At 40.8% G+C, this 24,892-nt stretch overlaps 1 protein-coding gene across 2 annotated transcripts in view; it reads left to right on the top strand.

Annotated features, from left to right (window-relative positions):
• The window catches only part of Kdr (kinase insert domain receptor), a 45,518-nt gene extending 21,904 nt beyond the window's left edge, over positions 1-23,614 (top strand). The window contains exons 16-31 of one of the 2 annotated variants that reach the window (XM_042678072.1): positions 2,132-2,238; positions 2,667-2,802; positions 3,165-3,269; positions 4,276-4,389; positions 5,109-5,197; positions 5,782-5,935; positions 7,858-7,955; positions 10,012-10,134; positions 10,281-10,392; positions 10,644-10,743; positions 11,200-11,305; positions 12,420-12,571; positions 18,312-18,411; positions 18,899-18,984; positions 21,774-22,008; positions 22,040-23,614. In XM_042678072.1, the coding sequence (XP_042534006.1) occupies positions 2,132-2,238; positions 2,667-2,802; positions 3,165-3,269; positions 4,276-4,389; positions 5,109-5,197; positions 5,782-5,935; positions 7,858-7,955; positions 10,012-10,134; positions 10,281-10,392; positions 10,644-10,743; positions 11,200-11,305; positions 12,420-12,571; positions 18,312-18,411; positions 18,899-18,984; positions 21,774-21,996 (1,805 nt within the window). In that variant the 3' untranslated portion in view covers positions 21,997-22,008; positions 22,040-23,614. Of the gene's footprint in view, positions 1-2,131; positions 2,239-2,666; positions 2,803-3,164; positions 3,270-4,275; positions 4,390-5,108; positions 5,198-5,781; positions 5,936-7,857; positions 7,956-10,011; positions 10,135-10,280; positions 10,393-10,643; positions 10,744-11,199; positions 11,306-12,419; positions 12,572-18,311; positions 18,412-18,898; positions 18,985-21,773 lie in introns of both variants that reach the window. The other variant, XM_042678071.1, reaches the window with a different exon arrangement.
• Positions 23,615-24,892: the final 1,278 nt, after the last annotated feature.

The following is a 24,892-nucleotide window of genomic DNA, read 5'->3' as shown; positions in this document are numbered from 1 at the left end:
TAGATTAAGCTATAGAAAAGATGCTTCTGTATTTACTCAGAATTTCAGTTTAATCACAAAAGTCAGTGCTATTCAATCAGTCACAAGGCTTCAGAATTTTCATTGGATGAGAGACAGTTAAGATTCCCTTGTAAACAATAAGTCATGGCCGTTTTAAAATGGGAAAATGTGTATTCCTATCTAGATTTGGAAGAAAGTATGTGTGTGTGTGTGTGTGTGTGTGTGTGTGTGTAAGAGAGATACAAAATCTAGCATTTTCTCCCTGTGGAACAGTAATTTGTGGCAGACTATTTTTCCTTAAGAAGAAATATATTTCTGTCTTTTTTCTTTCGTAACTCACCAGGGAAACAGGGAAACTAGTGTGTAGACGATGGGATGGTGTGCAAGGGGAAGAAAGCCAGGCAGGTGATAGAAGGGGCTGACGAATTTCTATGAACTCATCCTAACTTGTCTCTCAAACTCTAGCTGTTGCTCTCTGTAATAAGTCACACCTATTTGTGGAGTATTGCATCTAGACAGATTGACATGTTTACAACTCATAGGCTTATTACTATTTCATGAACTGCTGTTGGAAATGCAGACTTCAAAGGATGCAGTGGTTTTGTCATTTCTGAAGGGATTGATGTCTTAAGATGAGTCTCTGGTGCCCTGCCTCCCTCTGTCAGCTGTCTGCAACTGGTTACAAATGCCTAATTGAGCACATTGGCACAGAGATGATAGAGAATAGTAAGAGAAGGGATAGCAATTCTTTTTTTGTTGTTGTTGGTCATGGGGCTTGAACTCTGGGCTTGGGTGCTGTCCCTGCGCTCTTTAGCTCAAGGCAAGCGCTCTACTGCTTGAGCCATAGCTCCACTTCCGGTTTTCTAGTGGTCAATTGGAGATAAGAGTCTCATGGACTTTTCTGCCTGGGCTGGCTTTGAACTGTGATCCTCAGATCTCAGCCTCCTGAGTAGCTAGGATTACAGGTGTGAGCCACCAGCGCCTGACAAGGGGACAGGGATTCTTAATAAGCTTTCTAGGCTCCCAAGGATTCTTATGGGCATATTAATACATGAACTTGCTTAGCCAGTTGGATCTTGGACCTTCCTACTCTCTTGTATAAATGGACATTTAAATCTATACATATAGATAAAGAATTACTTCCCTAGGATCACCAATGAAACAATCTATTTCTAGACATCCCCAGAGCTTGCCTTGCAACTGCTAACTTATTTTTCCAGCTAATTAATTGATTGCCTTCTTGAGGACTTGAGACGGCTGTGGGCCATTCTCACAGCTTGGGCAGCAGTCGATTCACACTGCACAGTGTGAATAGACAGAGGGAGATCCTCAGTGATAATTGCTTCCTTATCATCTCTGTGCTAATCACTCTGGGTTGAAAGCCTCCTTCTGCATTTAATTTCCCCACTTGGAGCTGTCCTGTGGCTTTCCCTGACCAAGTGTTTTCTTTTCTCTTCCACACCTGCCTTTAAACTTTCATTACTGGGCCATGCCTCTTTTTCTAACACAGGCTTGCTTCTTCTCACAAGAGCAAGGGCATGGTCACCTCTTGATTGACCCAGGGACTAGGGTGAGGGTCCTCAATTGAGTAGCTTAACTTCTCTGATCTTCTGTTTTGTTATCTGAATTAATGAGGTGCTATTTTTAAAGTAATGAGTATATAGTAGGTGTGTGATTGTGAGTAGATCTCTGGTCAAAGGGCTACATTTACTTCTTTGTGTGGTTTCTTAAACAGTCCTTTTTCAAATTCTACTCATGTCATGACATTGAGTATCAGGATAGGTAAAATTAGACTTTATTTTCCCCAAACAGACTTCCTTTTTTTCTCTGTAGACCATCATCTGTTTTCTTTCCATTGAAGAATACTCTTTCTCAACACATTTGAAGGATAGACATTTGTATGTCTATCCTGAATTACTTTAGAATTTTACTGCCGGAGGTTCTTATAGTGAGTGTACTGCTGGAGAGTCTCAGAATGAGTGTTTTGTAAGCCTTAAATTTTCCATTAAGAATGCTTGGGACTCCATCTGAAGTAGGTAAGTTTGAGGTCATCTGATCCTGAAAGCTATGAGTTTCCAAATGCTGACACTCATTCAATTGTGATGTGATGCATTCAACTCACCTTTTCCAGGTGCCCAGGAAAAGACCAACTTGGAAGTCATTATTCTCGTAGGCACTGCAGTGATTGCCATGTTCTTCTGGCTACTACTTGTCATTGTTCTGCGGACCATTAAGCGGGTAACGAAATAATGTCCCTTCTGTCCCTCACATGTTGGTTTTCATGATTAATGAAAGGGGACTGGGGTTCTTTGAGATGTTTCTTCCCATTGTTATTGGCTCAATGGGCACATTTTTACTTGAATACAATAACATTCTTGCCCATTTTCTTTGGCTGGATCATGGGGCATTAATTGATAGGAGCCACTAGAGGGGAAAAGGGGTTGGACTGTCTTGTGTAATTAAGATTTTAAAAAAAAATCTGAACTCATTTGGGGCTTAAGGGTACACTGGAAGCAGGGGTTTAATAGGACTACTCTCAAGTTCCATGAGCTTTATTAGAAAATGAGATGTCACAAATGAAGCTCTTATTAAACAACAGCAATAAGTACACAAAACAACTACTAAACAACAGGGTGTATGTGACTGGAAGGGTTGATGCTTTCCAGGCCAATGGAGGGGAACTGAAGACAGGCTACTTGTCTATTGTCATGGATCCAGATGAACTGCCCTTGGATGAACATTGTGAACGCCTGCCTTATGATGCCAGCAAATGGGAATTTCCCAGAGACCGGCTAAAACTAGGTGCATTTTCAATTAATATTAATTTGGTTTTGGGTTGACCAGGCCAACTCCTCCTCTTTCATGATAACAATAATAAATCTAGTTTATTTGGATTTTTAAGCATTGTGGTTCTTAAATAATAATTTTATTTCTTGAATTTGGGTAATTTCTGATTTAATCTCTTAGGGGGAGGGTCCTTGATTAGCCACCCAAAGCAGGGCATTTGGAAAATACATGGAGAGTACATAATTAAACCCAGTCAAGGGAATGAACTGGGTTGCCATGTTAAATAGGGGGATACAACCACCATGCCCAGTTGGACTGTTTGTGTATCACTTTGGCGATGTGATAACCCAAGTCCATTTTCTGACCATTGATTCCAGGTAAACCTCTTGGCCGTGGTGCTTTTGGTCAAGTGATAGAGGCAGATGCCTTTGGAATTGACAAGGTAGCAACTTGTAAGACAGTGGCCGTCAAGATGTTGAAAGGTAAAAGCAAAATTCTATGGAAGTGTCTCTCTCCTTGCGTTTCATCCAGTTATTAGACATGATATCAAGCTTCTATTAGTGGCTCTGATCTTACATTGGACAACCAATCAAGCCTGGAGATATAATTCCTTTGTGAAAATTAGAAGCAGATTCCTGCTTTGTCACTTTATGTCCATGTTCATGGTGTGGCAAGCCTAGGTAGGAGCAGATGTCACTCCTAACTAGGAGTCTTGGCTGTCTTTCTGCACTTCTCAGCTTGCTCACACAATTGAACTTGGTAGTCCTGGGGATAGGGAAAAAGGATATCAAAGAGGAAAAGAAAAGAAGAATTTGGAATAGAGTCCTTTAAATATCAAATATTTGGGGTCCATTAAAGTAAGAATTTAATTTTGAATTTCAAAAACAGGTTTTGTACTTAGTTCTTCAGAGAATGATTCCCAAGATGAGGACACAAGTGGTTTTTTCTTTCTTGCTATTGTTTCTAACATATTTATAAGATGATTATTTTGTTTCTTCATAAGTCCCTCCCACATGGTATAACCCCTGTTTTCACTGTATTTGATGTTGGTATAATTTGGGGAGAGGAGGGGAAAAACAAATTGTTTAAATAGGGATACAGGTGGACCCATTACAACAATGAGATGTACAAAATCTATGTTGAAAAAGGAACCTTACAACTTTGGGGATGGGGAGTGTGGCCATGGAGATGGGAGGGCAGGGATGGCAGTGGAAAAAAACAAAGGAGGAGGCAACAATGCTTGATAAGAAATGTACTTATTACCTTGCTCATGTAATCGTAACCCCTTTGTACGGTATTTTCACAATAAAAAAGTTATTAAAAAAAAGAAAATGCACCCATTCTATAGGTTACAGCTAGGTTACTAGGTTACAGCTGTGTTACCCTGGGAAGGTAAGGTATACAGTTGCATGCAGTGGTGGGAGGGGAAGCAATCTTTGTAGGTTGAGGCCCACATTTATGATTTCCCTTTTTATTTTGAATCTGTAGAAGGAGCAACACACAGCGAACACCGAGCCCTCATGTCTGAACTCAAGATCCTCATTCATATTGGCCACCATCTCAATGTGGTCAATCTTCTAGGTGCCTGCACAAAGCCAGGAGGTGAGTCCCTGTGTGTATTTCTGGTTGCTTCTCTGCCAGTATTTGAGGGAAACAATGCAACTACTGTAGCTATGATTCTGAATACTTTTCAGATTCTGAAATTTCGTGGACACTACAGTTACATTGTTCTAAATCTTCCTCTAAATTAAAGACTGTCACATCACTATGGTACAATTTGTTAACTTATACAGTACTTATACAGATGAGAAAAATAAACAGCAACAATTGAAAGCAATGGACCTTAAGAAAAAGTATCCTCAGGGCCAGGTGTAATGAGGTACACCTGTTATTTTAGCTTCTCTGAAGGCAGAGGTTGGAAGATCTTTCTGAGGCTGGTTCCAGGTAAAAATGTAAAGACAAACTAAAAGGCTGGATGCATGGCTTAGTTGGTAGAGTGCTTACTTAGCACTGATCCTGGGTTCATACCCCAGTACTGCTCCCCCCAAAATAAAATCCTCAGGTAATTGCATTGGAATGAGAGTAGATAGGTTTTCTTCTGACATTTGGCTAATCCTGTGGTAGATTTTGCCTTTTGGAAAAAGAAAAGCTATAAGATAGGATCACTTTATAATATAGGATCAATTTATGTGACTCTGTTCCAATGAAAGGTCATATACAGATGTCCTCTGGGACATTTTTGGGTTGATCGATTTACTGAGCACTTAGTGAGAAACAGAAGCAAAAATATATGTTCTGTTAACATGGCGTGCCATCTGCAGGCCCTCTCATGGTGATTGTGGAATTCTGCAAGTTCGGCAACCTCTCAACCTACTTACGGGGCAAGAGGAATGAATTCATTCCCTACAAGGTACAGTGTTTCTTAAGTGCTCTTTGGCCATGTTGTCGCATGGAGGAAGACTCATTCTATCTGGTCTGCATTTGTTTTTCACTTGAGATTCGATGGGGGAACTTGTGAGGGATGTCTCACTCGCACTCTTGATCTATGTAACTCCCTCTTCTTTCCTTCTGGAGAGACCTATGCTCCCTTATGTTTTATTTTTGTGATTTAAAGTTCCTGAAGGTATCAGAGCTGGGGAGAGAACAGGGACAGCAAAGGAGGGGGAAGAACTGGGGGAAGATTCTATTCTTCCTCCTCTGAAGACAGACATGCAAGAGTACCTGTCCTAGAAGTACCTATGAGGGTACTCGAATGGGAATACATCTGAATGCAATGTGAAATGAGTCAATTATCATTTTCAGCTAATGAAGGAGCTTGGCTGTGGAAAAGAAACCCTATGATGTGTAAAACTTGTCCTCAATTTCATCTCAGATCTGCAATGTCTTGAAATTGATGTCTTTTTTTTCTTTTGGTTCTGCTTTTGTGAGTACTTCAACTGTTTCTATACTCCACTACATTTTATTCAATGAACTAGTTTATCTGCTTCTTCACAGACCAAAGGTGCACGGTTCCGTCATGGAAAAGACTATGTTGGTGAAATTTCCGTGGATCTAAAACGCCGCTTGGACAGCATCACCAGCAGCCAGAGCTCAGCCAGCTCAGGATTTGTTGAGGAGAAATCTCTCAGTGATGTGGAGGAGGAAGAAGGTACCAATCCTTGATTGCTCTGTGCTGAAGTATGTGCTTGTGAGGATGGACCAGTGATCAGGGCATGGCAAGGACTTGGTCATGGGATAAAAAGATATTTATTCCTGGTCGGCTTCTACTCAGTCTCTTTAAAAGTGAAATGTGGTCTGCTCTGAAGTAGGAAGGCCAAACAAGGCTATTCTGAGAAATCTAGGGAGCCGAATAGGGAGAGCAGTTGACAATAATCAAACCAACAGTCTTCAAATACTGGACCAGGATTTATTGGCAGGAAAGACTCCAGGCCATATTCTGGAAGGGAGAGGAGGCTGTCTGAAACTTGATTAGCTTCCCATTGCTTTTAGTGCTTCAACCTCCTTTGTACTGTTCATCAGCACAACTGGACCCTTTCAGCGAACCTTCCCTGGGACAGTTTAGGAGCCATCCTTTGTCTCTATTCCATTCTTCCCTCATCTTCTAACCAGCCTTCATCTTCACAAGCAGATTTGTCTGCTTCTGTTAAGTTCCCAAAGATCTTAGTGGTCTTTTATGGGTGGTTGGATCTGTGGCCTCAGCAATCTCTACGACTTGAGTTAGTTCCAGGATACCCTGAATGACTGCTTTCCTTGGAAGGCGAAGGGACAGCGCTATGGACATAGAGATGAAGCTTCTTGACATCTGGCTCTACCTTCTCTTCTCTTCTCTTCTCTTCTCTTCTCTTCTCTTCTCTTCTCTTCTCTTCTCTTCTCTTCTCTTCTCTTCTCTTCTCTTCCCTAGAGAAGAAACCCACGTATTCAGATAGAACAGTCTATAGCTAGAACTTATATGTAACTTCTTTCCTTTAGAAGATGAAGTAGGCACCATGAGGCTGGCGCTGGCCGGAGGAGCATGGGGAGGTTGTGCAGGCCTTATGTAATGGCACCCACATCTAGTGGAGTGATCTCTACTCTGATTCTCCTTGCTCACACAAAGGTGGCCATTGATCTGAAAACCCAAGGGAGTAAGGTGGTGTTGGGAATAGAAAGGGCCTAGAATGATAAGCTCAGTATTTTGCTTTATTTTTTATAAATGAAGGTTTCATGAATGGTTCCCATAGAGCCTTTGAGCTCGAAGTATAAAAATTCATTGAGTAAAAAGTCTTGTAGCCTTTTATTACTTTTAGCCTTTTTATTACTTGTAGCCTTTTATTATTATTATTACAACTAAGTTTGTATTTATTCTGATTTTTGTATCCAGGCAAGAGACCATAAGTCTTATCTTACCAGACCAAAGTTAGTGGATCATTTTGAAATACTCATCAGTGTCTTAGTATTTATTTGTACCACTTGCCCTGAAGTAAATATTACCCATTTACATAAATTCATCTTTCTTTCATGTTCTTGTTATCTTGCATTCATATCCTTGGAGGGAAAATAAAATATCCTTGCTGGTCAAATTTAATGTATTTGCAGCACTTTTAAGTTTGGAAGTGACAGAAGTAAATCTTGTCCTGGTATTTTTAGTTACCCATTGTAGAGTGTAGTTTGACCTGTGGTCTTTGTCTCAAGACAAAGCCCGGAGAGAGAAAAAGATTTGATGGCCCTGAATATTGTTGTTTTATTTTTAGCGTTCTTGATATGAAACTGTTGTTAGTCCTTTTGGATACATGAAAAAAAAGGAATAAAAACCAGTAACAGCTTAAAACAGTAAATTTGAAAGTCTTCTTTCTCTGTTCTCCATTCTGGGTTTACCCAGTTCAATTTGCTTAAAATGGAAAAGCCAGTATTTCTCTTAAAAAAAGAAATCAGTATGATGAAGGCTAATCATATTAGGCTTTGGAAAATGCACAGATGAGAGAGGCACTTTCCTCTCTGCTTCTCCTTCCTGAAATTTTCTCTGGCAGACTTAGAATACTAATGTACTGACTATGGGCATATTCATCCGTGTTCTCTTGCCTCTTCTGACAGTGTCTGAGGACTTGTACAAGGACTTTCTGACCTTGGAACACCTCATCTGTTACAGTTTCCAAGTGGCCAAGGGGATGGAGTTCTTGGCATCAAGGAAGGTAAGACAAATCACGGAGGTATGAGCAGATCACAGACTTGGTGTCCAGCACCAGCCTGGTACCTGTTTGAAATGGAAATTCAGAGATTTCTAGGGCTTTGGAAGAGCTCTCCTAGTGAGGTTTTTTTTTCTTCTAATGAAAGGATTTCATGAACTTAATTTGTATAAAGAATACTCAGCTAGCTAGCATTGCTAAATACCAGGCAGTATAAACATTGCTGTGCTGACCACCAAGCAAAGCTCTCCATTCTTATGGCCTTATTTCTGGTGAATGAAACAAATAATAAACAACATAAACAAGCAACATACATAGCAGGTTAGATGAAGGTATACTCCATGGGGAAAATAAATCAGGAAGGGCTTGTAGAGTATACGGAAGTGGCATGTTTGCATGCACATGTGCTTCTACTGGTGTGTATTATAATTTTAAACAAGGTGGGGGAGAAAAACTTACTGAGAATATGACATTTAAGCAATAACCTAGAGGAGGTAGTGTGGGGTGGGGGGTGGGGACTGAGCCTTGTAACTATCTTGGTGTAGGAGAGTCTATTTTTAATTTATTTTATATTCATTACCACCCATCAAAAAGTATTTGTTAGTAGTATAATTAGAAAGCCGGAAAGACAGGCTTCAGATGAGAATGATTACAAGAACTAAAATTAGAAAGTAGGCCAAACAAAGGCAGAGGTGGAGACGTGACAAGTTACAAATATTACAAAGGTTGTAAACATCATAGTCATGGAGGGAAGGTAAGCTGAATACGTTTACATTAAGCAAGAAAGACTCAAATTAATATTCAGGAAAAGTTTTCTGTTGACACAATACATGTGTAGCAGCCTATTAGGAAAAGGGACACTTAAATGTTTTTTTAGTTATGAATTACAATGAAATCTCTAGCTATTTGATTTTGTTGTTGTTGGTATCACCATCATCATTATTATTTTAAGGCCAGAACTCATCATTGAATAGGATTCCTTTTGGAGTCTAGGAAGGGATTGGGATGGTGGTTAGAAGCTGGGAACCCTTAAGTTTTTCTTGTATCTACCAGGTGATTTCTCAAATGCTACCTAGTTGTCAGATTAAGAAAGAAAAGCTCTTCAGTACAAGGGAAAATAGAAGTACTGTATGTTACATGGACCTGCTAATTTTGGTTAATCATACTAGTCAATGTTCTTCTGAGTATGTTTCATCCATAAGGGAGTACTCTGCAGACTGGGGTGTCAGGTGGTTGGATGGGGTCAGGAAAATGCCTGCCCTCCATGATAATCTCTGCACTCACACAGAGTCTCATCTAAAATGTATCAAGTTTTTATTCATTCCCCATGCTCTATGAGACTCTTATTCTCACAGATTTATCTGTGGTGCTTCAATGAGGATTTTGGTCGTAATTATGATAGCTGCTTAGTAGATGAAGTTAGATGGACTTAGAAGACAGAGAGAAAGAACTTGAGGAGTTGAAGAGAAGGTTTAAAGCTAAGGTGAATTCCATTTTACCTTCTACTGTGCTAGAGAACCAGCTCGATGTGTGTTAGGCTGGCATTGCCTTCCAAGGCCTTTATGGTAATAACTAACACTTTGGAAATAGTGTGAGCTGCTCTGGGAACCACCATCATAGCCAGCCCACTTCCAGTTTCCAATGGATTAGGAAAGTATAAAAAAGATCCGCAGCCAAGGAGAGCACCTTGTTTCTAATTTCTGTGCATTCACTCAAGAGAACTCCATTCTGGGGACTCCTTAAAATAACGGTATTTTTTTAAACCAAATTTGGTGCCAGATAAAAGGGATGTGTGGATGTGATCAGAAACACATTGTAAAATATGACACCATCATCATACCCTGACTTAATCATTTAACTGAAAAGGCTGGGGCTCTTTATGAAATAAGCAGATGTGTGTCTCCACAAAGCTCACGGACATTTTTCCTGAAGTGTTGATGAAAGATACTTGTTAATCAGTTGCTTCTGTGATGTGGGATTTTTTTCTGAAGCATGAGATCACAACAGATGTAAAAGCGATCAGCTGTGTAGGGACCTAATACACATATTGTTGTTTCGGTAGTGCATCCACAGAGACCTGGCAGCACGAAACATCCTCTTGTCGGAGAAGAATGTGGTTAAAATCTGTGACTTTGGCCTGGCTCGGGATATTTATAAAGACCCAGATTATGTGAGAAAAGGAGATGTAAGTTTCTAAGATGAACACTGTAACCTATTAAATTGAAGAATTGGAACTTTTCATAGCAGATTGAAGAACATGTGTTGAGGGGCAAAGAAAAAATTTTTTTCTTTGCTAATTTGGGTTCTGATTGTTGTCTGTCATCCTCCCAGGCCCGTTTGCCTTTGAAATGGATGGCCCCGGAAACCATCTTTGACCGAGTGTACACAATTCAGAGTGATGTGTGGTCCTTTGGTGTTTTGCTCTGGGAAATATTTTCCTTAGGTAAGTCTCTTTGTCTCTCTGTCCAGACTTTGCCTAAGATGATAGAGGTTCATGATCCTAATACATCTTTTCCTCTGTTGTCTTTTTACTTCTATCAAGTGAAATTTCTTGAAAGGTTTGGATTTCAAAATCTACAAGTAAAAACACAGAAGATATAGTACATAGATGATGAGGCTATTCAAGAATCGAATTCAGGGCTTTATAGAAGAGAAAAACAAACCACATAAGCCCTCTTTCTTGATTTGCTCTAGGTGCTTCTCCATATCCTGGGGTAAAGATTGATGAAGAATTTTGTCGACGATTGAAAGAAGGGACTAGAATGAGGGCTCCTGACTACACCACACCAGAAATGTAAGACTTTAAAAAACATCACTTAGTTCTTGTTTTCTCTCTTTGCTTCCAAATTTTTTTATGCCTAGAGGAATTTTCTTTATACAGATCTCCTTCATAGTCTAGTTTGTGTCCTTCTTTTCCCTTGGAACCTTTCTTAATAATCTCAAGCCACTGAGGTCTTGGAACAGCCACTGCTTCTTGAAATCTGAGTACTTTATTAGCCATGCCAAATAGTTTTTATTACATTCTTGTGTGTGTGTGTGTGTGTGTGTGTGTGTGTGTGTGTGTGTGTGTGTGATATTTTCTTTTCTATACACATAGGGACCTCTGAGTATCTTACACAGTTTTGCATCTCTATTTAGCATCTCAGCTCAGGATGGACTCTCGCTAAATCCTTGCCATTCAAGAGCTTATTTGAGCATCAGATCCTGAAGAAAAGAGGCAGTTGATGCAATCTCTACTTTGCTTCTTTAGGTACCAGACCATGCTTGATTGCTGGCATGAAGAGCCCAATCAAAGACCCACATTTTCAGAACTGGTGGAACATTTGGGAAATCTCCTACAAGCAAATGCTCAGCAGGTTTGTAAACCTCTGTTTGAGAAGCTTCTACAAAAATAACTTCATTGTAAGGATTTTGCTTCTGTCTAAACCTCCTCATAGCTCCATGCTACATCTTCTTAGCCACTGAAGAAGGAGTTTTGTTCTTCCAAATCTGAGTAATAGTGCTTTTTAAAAGCTGTAATTATCCTTTTAGAGAGTGAGCCCCTAATCCATAGCCTAGGAACAAATAACTTTTATTCCAACTACTTATCTTTTGTTATATCTCCAAATGCTGTTCTAACTTTACAAAAAAATGGGTTGAACTTTAGAATGTCAATGATGGAATGAATTTTCAATAATTTTAAATAAATTTTACAGGCAAAAATACATCCAAAGTGTGGATGATAGATTTCTTTGTCCCCCACTGGTAAAGTCCCAGACCTTCTCTCATGCTTCAACTGTATGATGTTAGACTTATGGCCTTTTAGAAACTTTTAGAAAGTTAGTTCATCTCCAATCAACAGCTCTTACTACAAACAGAAGCCAATATCCTCTTTCTTTTCTTTTGAACAGCTAGAGGACAATGGGTCAAATCTGTTTTCATCCATTAAAAACTTCCAAACATTTTAATATATCCGATTACCCTTTCTTTTGAGAAATAACATTAAAATGTGCTACTTTTTTTTCCTCAGTAGCCATTCTCCTACCCATTTGTAGTGCTTTCCTTTTTAGAATATGGTCCATTTTTCTATTGCCTTGGAATGTAGAGGTTAAAATGTATGCTAGGCTCTGGAGAAGCTGGTGTGTGTAGAGAGGAGTGGGTGGAGAAACAATTGCTCAGCTCTGCATAGCTCTGTGTGTTTTGTCATTATCTCTGTTACCATAGCTTGGGTTGTCTTGTTGGTCACTACCATTCTCTGTGGTCCTTTTACCCATCTTGTTTTTATTTAGTGCCTTTGATATACCTTCATAGACACAGGCCTGGCAAGTGCCCTTTTGCTTTTGTCAGTGTTTTAACACTAACTCAAAGACTCCCATTCAGATATAGGAAATAAGGCACCCCTAGCCAATAGCTTCCAGGCCCTTTGTTTTCACGAGAAGGCCCTTGAAGGGCTGAAGCCGTAACAATGGCGCTGGGTGTTTATTGTTTCAGGATGGCAAAGACTACATTGTTCTTCCAATATCAGAGACTCTGAGCATGGAAGAGGATTCTGGACTCTCTCTGCCTACCTCACCTGTTTCCTGTATGGAGGAAGAGGAAGTGTGCGACCCCAAATTCCATTATGATAACACAGCAGGAATCAGGTAGTGTAAATGGCCAACATCCCTTCAGGGGGGACATCAAGGCCATCTGGGGAGGGGGAAGGAAGATATTTTATAAGGCTGCTGTGCTCCACTTCCCTGTAATTCAAGTCCTGATACTCTTTTAACTGGAGTGTTCCCTGAAGAAGGTCTGGGTAGGTGAGCCGCCTCCCATCTGTGACCCATGTTGCTGCCACAGCTCTGCCTTTAGGAATCCCAAGCCCCACAGCTGTAAATAGCTAGAATGCCACAGTTCGTTAATCTCCACAAAAAGAAGGCAATTTCACCAAGGCATCTGTATTAAAATTATCCCCATGTATGCTTTTATTAATGTGAATTAAATGGCTTAGGAAAGATTCAGAAAAGAAGAGTTCTGTACATATATGAGAACACACTTATGGCTCTCTGACAAAGAAACATCACGCTATGGTGCAGTGTTCTGAATTAGAGTGGACGCTACATCCTCTCTCCAGTCGGATTTATTTGCATAACGGGACGTCTGGGCTTATTTCAAACATTTGTACAACAGTCCTGTCCTGGTTTGCAAAGGATTGTGCAGACAGCTTTCTCTTTTTCTCCCACCTCCCCCTACCAGGCACCTGGGCATTAGAAAAGAGTTGATAAGGTTTTCTACAATAGATTATTAAAATTGATTTTCTTAAGCCTGGGACTGCTTCACTTTGCTATGGGTGTTGTCCTAGTGGTTAATAGTATGGGTCCAGACTGGCCTTCTGAATGTCCTGAGACTACAGAGAGGAGCAAAGAGCTTGCTTTTGTGTAAAGCCCTTGGCATGGTTGTCACAACACAGAGGCTGAGGAGGCAGCACTAGGGACAGATAGTTTGTCCCATGAATCCTGCAGGGCAGTAGGAACTGTGAGGAAGGAGAAGAGAGAAAGCTTAGAAAGGTTAGATACCAACAAGTGAGTTGTCCATTCTGGTGTGTGTGTGTGTGTGTGTGTGTGTGTGTGCGTGCGTGCGCATGCACGCACGTATGCATGCTTATTGATATAGGGTCTAGCTCTTTGTTTTTTCACTCAAGACTAGCACTATACTATTTGAGCAACACCTCCATTTCTGGCTTTGTAGTGGTTACTTGGAGATAAGAGTCTCACAGACTTTTGTGCCTAGGTTGGCTTCAAACCATGATCCCTAGATCTCAACCTGCCGAGTAGTTAGGATTACAGGAGTGAGCCATTGGTGCCCAGATAACCATTCCATTTATATCAAGAGCATTTGGCATCTTTCAAAGAAGTTTTCCATATATTACCAGATTTTGCACACATGAGAACTTTTAAAAATTACGATCCATTTTGGATGCAGATGTTGAACCCCAGGCTCAGCTCAATTACCTGGGAACCACACAATAGTATGATTAAAGAGCTAGACATTAGAGGCAAGTACATCTGGGTGAGATCTCTAGTCCTACCTTTTCACTACTTTGTGGTGTGTCAAAAGCCATCTAACTTTTCCCTCAGTTTCTTTATCTGTGAAATGAGGTAAGGCCACGGGTGCTCTTTGCAAAAGCTTGTTTGGAGAAATGCATAACATAATGCGTTTCTTAGTGTCTGGCACTTGAAAGCACTTAATAAAGAATAGCTATTTAGTGAGTTGTTTACAGTCACAACCCTGAGATCAACTCAGGTTCTTTATTGTCTAACTCAGTGATATTTTCCCCTGGTCCCAGGAGGGGTCTGGGATAGCAAGAATCACGACATGGGATTCCCATGTTTACAGAATCCAAGTTCAGTTTCCTCTGGCTTTCTGTGTCCTACCATGATAGTATTACCTACTCCTTAATCAGAGAGATGTTCGGTGGTGTATGATATTCCCTATGTTTTGTGACCAAGTTGTGTGAAGCTCCCACTTGGAGCCTCTTGGTATGTTGGGTGCTTTTTCAGATGGTGTTGAGCAGGAGATGAAATCCTGTTTGCATAATGGAAGTGCCAGAGTGATAATGGGTCTAAAAAGGGACTGTTAGCATTTATCCCCAGAAACGTGGACAAATGTGACACCATGTTTCCAGCTCTGGCCTAGCTCTGGTTTTCTGTCTGTGAGTTCTGAGTTGATCTTTCTAGTCTATTTCCTCTTTTAGCTACCCATAAGTAGAAAAAAATTAGATTAGAATTTTTTATCCTCCTTCTCCCTGCCCCAACTCCCTGCTTCTTTTCTCCTGATTGCCTTGAAATCATCTGTGTTATAGGAAATGCTGTAGTGTGGCATCTATACACTGTGTGCTTCGTTGTGGGGTTCTCAAGAGGTTCAGTTTCTCTGGGGAGAATGGAAAGAGCCTGTGGGACTCTCTGAGGCCTTGTTCTATCCCCTCACATTTCCAGCCAAGTAGGAAAGCTGAGGCTTTCTCGCTTGCTTTCTCCTAATTCTCAACTCCATCGTATTATAACTAGAGCTGGACAAAAACATGATGGTGGGAGCCAACTTCATGATTTGTTGTCCCTTAAAACTATTTTTAACATATTTGTTCACTATTTATTTAGAGAAGAGGCTGAGAAGTGTCTGTGTGTGTGTGAGGGGGTGGAGGAGAAGGACCACTATGTCTAGACTTAGCTTTGTTTCTAATTTCCCCTGTGGGTCAACGCTGGCCCCAAGTTTGCATGCTTCCTGCAACAAAGTATATACTCTTTGGACTCATCTCTCATCAAGGGCAGCTTGGGGACCATCTGCGGTTGCTCTGTCATTTCCTCTGGGGAGTGTTGCCTCCCACTCTGTGCACCTTATCAAAGATTCCTTGGCATTTTTTTTTCTTCCAGAGAAAGCAAAGCCCCTGATATATAAGTTTTCCTCATTTTGGTAAATTGCTAGTGATGATTAAATACCCATGGTAAAGGATGCCTGGGACAGCCTGATGGATAGATGACCATGAATTTGGATCTCCTATTAGTTGGTTTGAAAGAGGACTATCCTTTCTCCACCCTGCCCGCCACATGGTCAGTACACCCGTGGGAATGAGGAGAGCACTGTGCGCTTCCTATGAGCTCAACAGAGCCTGGAGCAATCCTGCCTGCTGCTCACTTCTTTCCTTCCTGATACTCTTCCAAGGGAGTGGAGTCAGGGAAGAAAACCCCACATGGGCTCTAAGAGTCTGTAAACCTGCCTTTGAGCCGCACTTCTCCCCTTTCTTAGCCACCTCCTCCACCCCCGCAACACACACACAGTCTTAGATTCCTCATTTCCAAATGGGAAATAAGAAGATCTGTTTTGTAGTCTTGTAAGGAGCAGATGCAACAATATCTGTGAAAATGACTTGTCAGCTGTGAGGGACTGTGCCTGTTGTTTTTTTTTTTAATTACTGGGCTTAGAATTCAAAGAGTTGTTCTTTCTAAGGCAGCTTCATTACTGCCCAAACCCACGGACTCTGCTGGGTTCTGTACCTAGATGTCTGAAACTACTTTTTTGTTTGTTTGGTTGTTGTTGGTCATGGGGCCTGAACCTTGGGCCTGGGCGCTGTCCCTCAGCTCTTCAGCGCAAGGCTAGTGCTCTACCACTTGAGCCACTTCTGGCCTTTTCTGTTTATGTGGTGCTGAGGAATCAAACCCAGGGGCTCATGCATGCAGAGCAAGCATTGTAACACTGAGCTACCTTCCCAGCCCCCTGAAACTATTTCTTTTATTTAATTAAGCTGCCCTTCTTTCATAAATGTAATATTTCCTACTTCCTCCTTGGTCTCCCTGCCTCTGGGCTTACCCTTCTCAATCCAGAATCAGTTTTCTTTTTTCTCTGTCTCAATCTCTGTCTCTCTCTCTCTGTCTCTCTCCCTCCCCCTTCCTCTTTCTCTGTAGTATTGGGATTTCAACTCAAGGCCTCACTCTTATTAAACAGGCTTTCTCTCTATCTCTTGGGCCATGCTTCTAGGCCTTTTGCTTTAGTATGTTTTTTATACAGGGTCTCATGCTTTTGTCTGGCTTTCCCTCAGATTTGGATCTTCTTCTCTTCACAACCTCCACCCTAAGTAGCTGGGATTATAGGTGTGAGCCATGGTACCTGGCCCAGAATCAATCTTACCTTACTTTGTCAATGACAGGTCTCCCATGGATTCCCATTGCCCTCCGTGTAACAATCCCAAATTCTAGCTGTGTGATTGTAGACAAACAATTTCACTGTTCGGTGCCTCAATTTCCTCTTCTGAAAAGTTGGTCTGATAATACACCCTTCCCCTGAATGGGCCACTGTGAATAGTCCAAGAGATGAGGCTTGGGGTGAATAGTCCAAGAGATGAGGCTTGGAGAAGCATTCAGCACAGTGCTTCGCAGAGTCTCAGGAAGGGCTTCCTGAATGAGTGAATGAAGGACTGACCATACCACCAGCAGTTTTTGACACACACTACTTCTAGGGACTGGATTTACTTGTCTTGTTCCCTGCATTTTATGTCCTCTCTCTTGTGGGGACTCCTGAGTGAGGATGTTTCCCATAAATCTCATTCTTACCACTGGGCAATGAGGAATTAACTCTTTCGGGAAGAGACCTTCAGCTTCCATTCTTCTCCTTTGGCTGAGATGTTTGCAACTTGCTTCAGAAAGCTGCTTGCCTGGAAAGTCCACTGGGATAAAAGTAAAGAATGTGTTTACTATCTCTGTGGGCCTTTCCTATGAGGACTTCCCTTATCTCCACTTGCCTCCCACAGTTTTTGATAGGGTTACAGGTCTCCCTGAAGGCCGAGTGACAGCCAGGGAAGGCATAACCTCCAGGGAATAGGTGATGCATTGCTTGACACATCTCATTATTTGAACCCCTGAAGGAAATGGATACTCTTTGAAATTCAAGAGTGGAAAAACAAGCTTTGATTGACAGAACATTGCTCTTGGTAAAGACACCAGTTCCAGGGTTTGCCATGATTTCCTTGTAAACTAGGGAGAGGTAGCTTTTACCAGTGTTAAAAATGATTTGATATTTATTAGTGTGTATTGATTATATAAAGCTAGGACTCATGATATTTGCGTAAGTGCCTCTAATGTACATTGATAGGACTTACCAGTACCTTTTATTTTTAAAGGGAGGGGGCAACTGAGGCATAGAACTATTCATGACTTTCTCTCAAGTTTGTGTAATCAGTGTACCTAACATCCTTGGGTATCAGTGTTGTCAGAAACACACAAGCTATCTTGAAACTCTTTTTTTGATACTCTTAAGCCATTTCTATTTCCTGATTCAGATAGGCAACTAAGGGAGCTAAAAATAGGGGTGAGTGAGACTCAGTCCACCCTACTTTCTGCACTTAGACTACATGTGGAAGGAAGAAGCTGTCTTTAGATCATGGCTGACTATGTGACCTTTAGGAAGACCTGTGATGTTTCCTCTGCCCAGATTGTTCCGTGAGCATTTATTTTCCAGAGCAACTTTCTTTGGGGATGGCTGGAAAGATGTGAACCACCTGGTAATATGTCCAGAGCACAGAGAAGGAATGGCCTGCAGTGGGAGGCCAGGCTGAAGGCGGTTGATTGCTTAGTCTGCTGTTGTCTCTAGTCCAACACTGGACCTCAGAAGCACAATTCAAAGGAACAGAGTCTTCTGAGTTATATTATACTTTCAAATGGACTTTTACAGGAAATTAAGCCTTCAGTATGTGCTTAGCAAAGAAAGATGTTTTTAAAAGTTATTTTTCTTTTTCCAGAGGATATTTTGAAGGTTGTTATTAAACTTGTGGTTGAAAGATAATGAACTTAGGTATCATTTGCGGTATCTGCAACCAAATATACCACCACTCAAATATAAATATTTGTTCTTTCGCAGTCAGTATCTGCAGAACAGTAAGCGAAAGAGCCGGCCAGTGAGCGTAAAAACATTTGAAGATATCCCACTGGAAGAACCAGAAGTCAAAGTAATCCCAGATGTAAGTACATCTTTTAAAAATAGTCTTAGAAATAATACTAAGGATGAAACACTATCTGGATAAATATTAGCCTAAGCATTTGAGTCTTGGAGCTTCATTATAATGCTATCCTTGAGACTACGTGCATCGTGGAGACATTATGGAGAAGGAACTTTGGGTTTTCCATAAGAAAAGTGCCTGGTCCAAAGTTCAGTAGAGTTTAGCATCATATCCAATCTCACTAATTGGCAGCATAGTAAAGAGAAGGCTAGATGCTGGCATCCTGAGTTACTTTCTATGTTTTCTCTTCTCCTTGGTCTCACTCTACTTCTAGGAAACAGTTGTTTCCTTTTATGGCATATACAATTTCTATCTCTGATAGCTTTACCTTTCTTGGTAGGAAGTTGGCCTGTATTATCTGCTAAATGGGCTAAGAAATGAGTTTAATTAAATAACTGCTCAGTGCATACTCTCAATCAATGGCGACATCTCACTATCTCTTTAAAAGGACAACCAGACAGACAGTGGCATGGTTCTTGCATCAGAAGAACTGAAAACTTTGGAAGACAGAACCAAATTAGCTCCATCTTTTGGGTAAGATTTGTGTATGTGTGTATGGGGGGGGAGGACAATTTTTCATAGGACCTTTAGGAAGGAACTTAGGACTTTTAATGTAAGTTCAGTTTTACTTTTCATGTTTGATGGCTGGTGAAATTAGCAACCTTAAATTAGCAACCCAATAAAGGGCTGAATCAGTGAAATGACAAATGTAAAAAAATTCTACAGTAAATTTGAGGATTTAGTCAATTTCTATGAACAGATTCATGACTACTAGGGAATTTCTGAATGAATTTATTATTACCATGTTTCTATGGCTCTGGTATTATAGAACTCATTACCAAGATGATTGATTAGTAATATCTCTGTGGACTCAGAAAAATTTTCAAACCAGTACACAAATGGATGCATCTGCCCTAAGAAGTATGGCATATAAATAGATATAGGTTTATTTACTTAAAACTTTAAATGTCATTGTTTAAATCATTAAGTATTTGATCATGCAGAAAGTTGAATTTGTTTTTGAGGGGCTGGGAATATGGCTTAGTGGTAGAGTGCTTGCCTAGCATGCATGAAACCCTGGGTTCGATTCCTCAGTACCATATAAACAGAAAAATCCAGAAGTGGTGCTGTGGCTCAAGTGGTAGAGTGTTATCCTTAAGCAAAAGAAGCTCAGGGACAGTGCCCAGACCCTGAGTTCAAGGCCCAGAACCAGACAAAAAAAAGGTTTTGAATGGAACCTCCCCTGCATGGGGCAACAAAAATTGTCTTTTGCTTTTAAAAGGTGCACATTATTTTAACACAAAAAATACTGAACATTTCTATATAAGAACAATAGGGGTGGGCACTAGTGGCTCACATCTGTAATCTTAGCAATTCAGGAAGCTGAGATCTAAGGATCGTGATTCAAAGTCAGCCTAGGCAGAAAAGTTCATGAGATACTTAGTTCCAATTAGCCAGCAAAAAACTAGACGTGGAGGTCTGACTCAAGTGGTAGAGAACCAACCTTGAGTCTGTAAGTGGGTAGGGAGAAGGAACTAAGCAAGAACATAAGGCCGAGTTCAAGCCTCAGGACCAGCTCACAAAGAAAAATCGTAATAGGTATAGGGTAAAACTTGTTATATATTTGCAAGAGGATTTCTTTTTGGCAAGAATAGAAAAGATTTTTTTCAATCTGTAATGTAGTTGTTATAAGAAATGGGAATGAATATCCATGGGTTTTTGAGTGATGCTTATGCTTATGTGATAATAATAGCAACAAGAATAGTGTGCTATTATGTGATTTTATTTTTTTAAGGCTTGACAAGAAAATTTGAAAACCACTCAGATGGTTCATTATCTATTCAAAACATGTTTATTTTGTAACTACTAAGTGTCAGTTGTCAAACCACTGTTTAGGACACTTTTATCCAGGTGCTGGTGGCTCCCGCCTGTAATCTTGGCTACTCAGGAAGCAGAGATCTGAGGATCGCAGTTCAAAGCCAGCCCAGACAGCAAAGGCCGTGAGGCTCTTATCTCCAATAAACCACTCAGAAAACTGGAAGTGGCACTGTGGCTCAAGTGGTAGAGTGCTAGCCTTGAGCTGAAGAGCTGAGGGACAGCGCCCAGGCCCAGAGTTCAAGCCCCATGACTGGCAAAAAAAAGGAAAGAAAAGAAAAAAAAGACATTTTTAAACAACTTTTATGAGGTTGGATTAAAAGAATACCTATTTCCAGTTCTCTGAGAAGGCTTTTAAGCTATAGAGGAACACAGAGTTATTAAAATCATATGTGTGTGAGTGTGTGTGTGTGTATGTGTGTGTGAGAGCGAGAGAGAGAGAGAGAGAGAAAGAGAAAGAGAAAGAGAGAAAGAGAAAGAAAGAGAGAGAGGTCTAGAGCTTGAACTCAAGGCTTGGATGCCATCCTTGGGCTCTTTTGCTCAAGGCTAGTGCTTTACCATTTAAAATATAGCTTCACTCTGGCTTTTTGGTGACTAATTGGAGCTAAGAGTCTCATGAACTTTCCTCTTAGGGCTGGCTTTGAACCACGATCCTCAGATTTTGGCATCCTGCTAGCTAAGATTACAGGCATGAGCCTGTAATCCTGATTTTTTGGTCAGTTTTTTACTAGGAATAACTTGAATAAAACATATATTAAGGAGAAAAGAAACCTTAGAGAAATTGCAAAGACTGAGGTCTTAGATTAACATGGCCGACATGGGTAAGCCTCGGCACGATTACTTTGTCACTGAAAACATTCTCTGGCTGTTGCTGAGTGATGGGTCCTCAGTCCATCCCAGGAATGTGCTTTTGATGGGTAAAAAACAGTTTTTGACATATCTGGTTTGATTGCACACTGCTTCCAGCTATTCGAGCTGAAAGTTGCTCAAGGACTTTATTAACACTATGCATGCCCCGTAGTCTCCTAATCAACGGAGTGGAGGAAACACAAGTGAGCTTTCAAAGCACCCCGATTTTCTTTAATATCATGAAAGGGGCCTATTGGCTCCTATCATTGTATACAAACTTGTCAGTCAGCAAGGCCATAAAAATGTTCCATTGGTCAGAGACGCTGCATAGCTCAGCAGCACTGGCCTTTCATCTCACCCCAGGCTTGAAAGACTTGGACCTGAATAAGAGGACTTATCTCCAACTACTAATTCATGCTCGTACCTGAAAATAGACCTTGTCTGCGTAAATTTTGATATGCTGATTAACAACTGGGAGAGAGCAGAGCTGTTGTCTCCAGGGAGATTACAGCCCACATGAAGCCAGCAATGGGGTTAGGGTAAGAAGCCAAAGAAATGTCTTCGGTCCTCCAGCTCATTTGGTTGTGTTTCTCCCACAGTGGACTGATGCCCAGCAAAAGCAGGGAGTCTGTTGCATCGGAAGGCTCCAACCAGACAAGTGGCTACCAATCCGGGTATCACTCTGATGACACAGACACCACTGTGTACTCCAGTGAGGAGGCCGAACTTTTAAAGCTGGTAGAGTCTGCTGTGCAAGTTGGAAGCCCGGGCCAGAACCTCCAGTCTGACCTGGGGACCACTCTGAGTGTCTCCCCTGCTTAAAATGAAGCAGCCATCACACACATACCTTACTCCTGAAAAATCACACGAGGTGCTGCTGCTCAGATTTTCAAGTGCTGATCTTTCCACCACCAGGAAGTAGCTACATTTGAATTTCATTTCAGGAAAAAAGAAAAGAAAAGAATAGGAAAAGGACCTTGGACAGTCGGGGAGCTATACCTCTAAGCACTTCCTGAGAAGATGCTTGTGACCCAAGAATGTGTTTGTGTCTCCTTCCACAGTTGACCTTGTTCTGTCTTTGATTCATTGAAAAACCATGTAGAAGGCACCCTGCGGCAGGTCTTGCTCCGAGTTAGAACAAAAGATGGTCAAGAAACGGTTCCCCCAGTCCCCAAGCCATAGCCATCCCTAGGGAGTGGACAGTTCTTTAAAACGAAATGATAAACCAGGCAGTGGAAGTGCTTTGGGTGTTAAAGATGGGCAGGATTTGTAGGGCCGAGTCCACCTGAAAGGCTCTGTTGAAAGTGTGGTTTGGGACTGATCGTAAGGTAGACGCCAGCCCGTTTGGCAAAAGCACTGGAGCCTGGCTGTGCATTGTGTTAGGTCTGGTGGAGATGGTTAGGAAATACAAAAGCTGCAGATGAAGATCCTGCTTTTAGAAGGTTGCGTGCTCTCCCCAGTTGGGCTAAAGGCAAGGTCCCTGTGCTGTTTCCGACTCCTAATGAGAGTTCCTTCCGGACTCTTACGTGGCCCCTGGACCAGCTCCAGGAAGGAAATGATGTTGCTCTGGCTGCCTTGTCTCCCAGGCTGATCCTTTATTCAGAACACCACAAAGAAATGACATTGGGCTTGAGGTTCCCTGTGGTGTTGAAGAGTCCAGGCTGGACAGAGCGACTTTTGGGTTTTCTGGGTGAATACCCACTTATCTGTCTCCACGGGAGATGTTTGAGACTGAACGCAGTGGATTCAGAGTTAAGCTATGGGGTGAAGTTTCAAGAAGAATTCATCTTTTTTTCTTTTTTCTTTCCATGATCCCCAAGCATTCTCACACCCAGTTCATCAGTACTTTAGTTTGTGGCTTCTACCCTCCAGATAACCTGATTTGGTTTGTTTACTCTCTACTAGCCAGATTTCAGATTCCCTTATAGCCAAAATTGTAACAACATCTATTGTATTGTTTAGACTTTTAACATGTAAAGCTGTTTTCTACTGATTTTTACCCTTCTTTTTTTTTTTTTAAAGGAAATGTATTTTTTTGTTTGGTACCATAGTGTGAAACGCTGGAAACAATGACTATAAAACATGCTATGGCACATATATTTATAGTCAGTTATGTAGAACAAATGTAATATATTAAAACCTTATATTATATATAATGAACTTTGTACTATTCACATTTGTATCAGTATTATGTAGCATAACGAAGATTGTAATGCTCGCAACAACTGATGTCATTTTATTAAAAAAAAAACAAAAAATTTAAAGAACTCTTTTCCAAGGTTGTATTAATCTGCCCATCACTTCTTTCATTACTAAACTGGAGTAGGAGGGAATAGATGTAATATGGTTGTCCTTTTTACTTATTTTTTTATCCTTATAGAGTATTTTCATAAACTGTTCACATACTTCATAAGCCAATAAACATATTCATAGTAAAATAGATGATAGAATAACATTATCAAAACTATTTTGAGGAGAATAATTTCTGGTTTGAGATTACTTCTTCTTGCTCTTTTCCATTATGCAAGTAATTCACACACAAACACGTTTGTGTCCTATCCTAAGTGCTATTAAGGTATTCAGGAGATTCTGTGGTCTTCTAGGGAAGGTCATGTCTATGAGAATACTGATTCAACTTCAGGAGGTAAGGGATGATTGAGACAGACAGCCAGACCTCAGAGAGGCACAGGGCAGACACACTGTCTCTGGTAATGTTTCATGCTCTTTCATAGTTAAAATATCATACCCATTACACTTTTTTTCTGTGTTCCAGTACTGAGAATTGAACTCAGAGCCTTGCACTCTTGCTTGGCTTTCTCGTTTAAGGTTGGTGCTCTACCCTTTGAACTGCACTTCTACTTTTAGCTTGTTGTGGGTAATTGGAGATAAGAATCTCACAGATTTGTCTGCCTGAATTAGCTTCAAACCATGAGCCTTAGATCTCAGCCTCCTGGGTAGGTAGGATTTATAGGCATGAGCTCCTAGACCCAACAACCATTATTAAAATGTTTAGTGATTACCTTTTCCTGAACTGAGAAAGCATTGTTATGTAACACATCATTGATATCAAGAAGTAGTCTTATTGTTTGTGTTCATTTTTTAAAAATATCAGACTTTCAAATGCTTGTCTAGTCAAATTTTATTTGTTTTTGTTTTAAATTGGCTCCTTAGTTATTTTATCCTAAGACATGTTCTCCAATAACTCTTTACTCTAAATTTTCTTCTTTGATGGCATCTAAACTTATTTGGGATTTATCTTCATATATGGAGTGAGATAGGATCTGCCTTGACTGTTTTCCCAACCAAATCATCAATTGTGACAACTCTATTTATAAATTACACCTCTTTCCCAGAAATCAGAATTGTCTGCCTGGTACCATTTTTCAGTCCTTATCATTTCACTAAGACATTCTGCACAACTTTCATGATAGTGGAATAGAAGGCTGTGTGTGTGGTTCCTGGGGACATCATTTAACCAAGCCCAAGGAACTGGTTGGGATAAGGGTCTTCTGCCAAACTTTGTTAAACTCAAGGTAGGATTGGCTCTGCAGAGTTACTCATCTCTCCCTGTCCACAGCTTCTTCCAGAAAAATGAGGTGTTTCAGGATGGAAAGACCTGGTAGGAAAACAAGCTTTTCTTCACTTTTTAATAAAGGGTTGTTTCTCCTGAGTGGCTCCTGGCATGGTTTCCAATGTCAAGACTTTACATTCAGCTACA

Source organism: Dipodomys spectabilis, unplaced genomic scaffold (genome assembly GCF_019054845.1).
Source record: "Dipodomys spectabilis isolate Male_0828 unplaced genomic scaffold, ASM1905484v1 ptg000043l, whole genome shotgun sequence".
In the NCBI taxonomy this organism is placed as follows: Eukaryota; Metazoa; Chordata; class Mammalia; order Rodentia; family Heteromyidae; genus Dipodomys; species Dipodomys spectabilis.
Note: the sequence above shows the minus strand (reverse complement) of the source record. Positions and strands in the feature narration are given on the sequence as shown.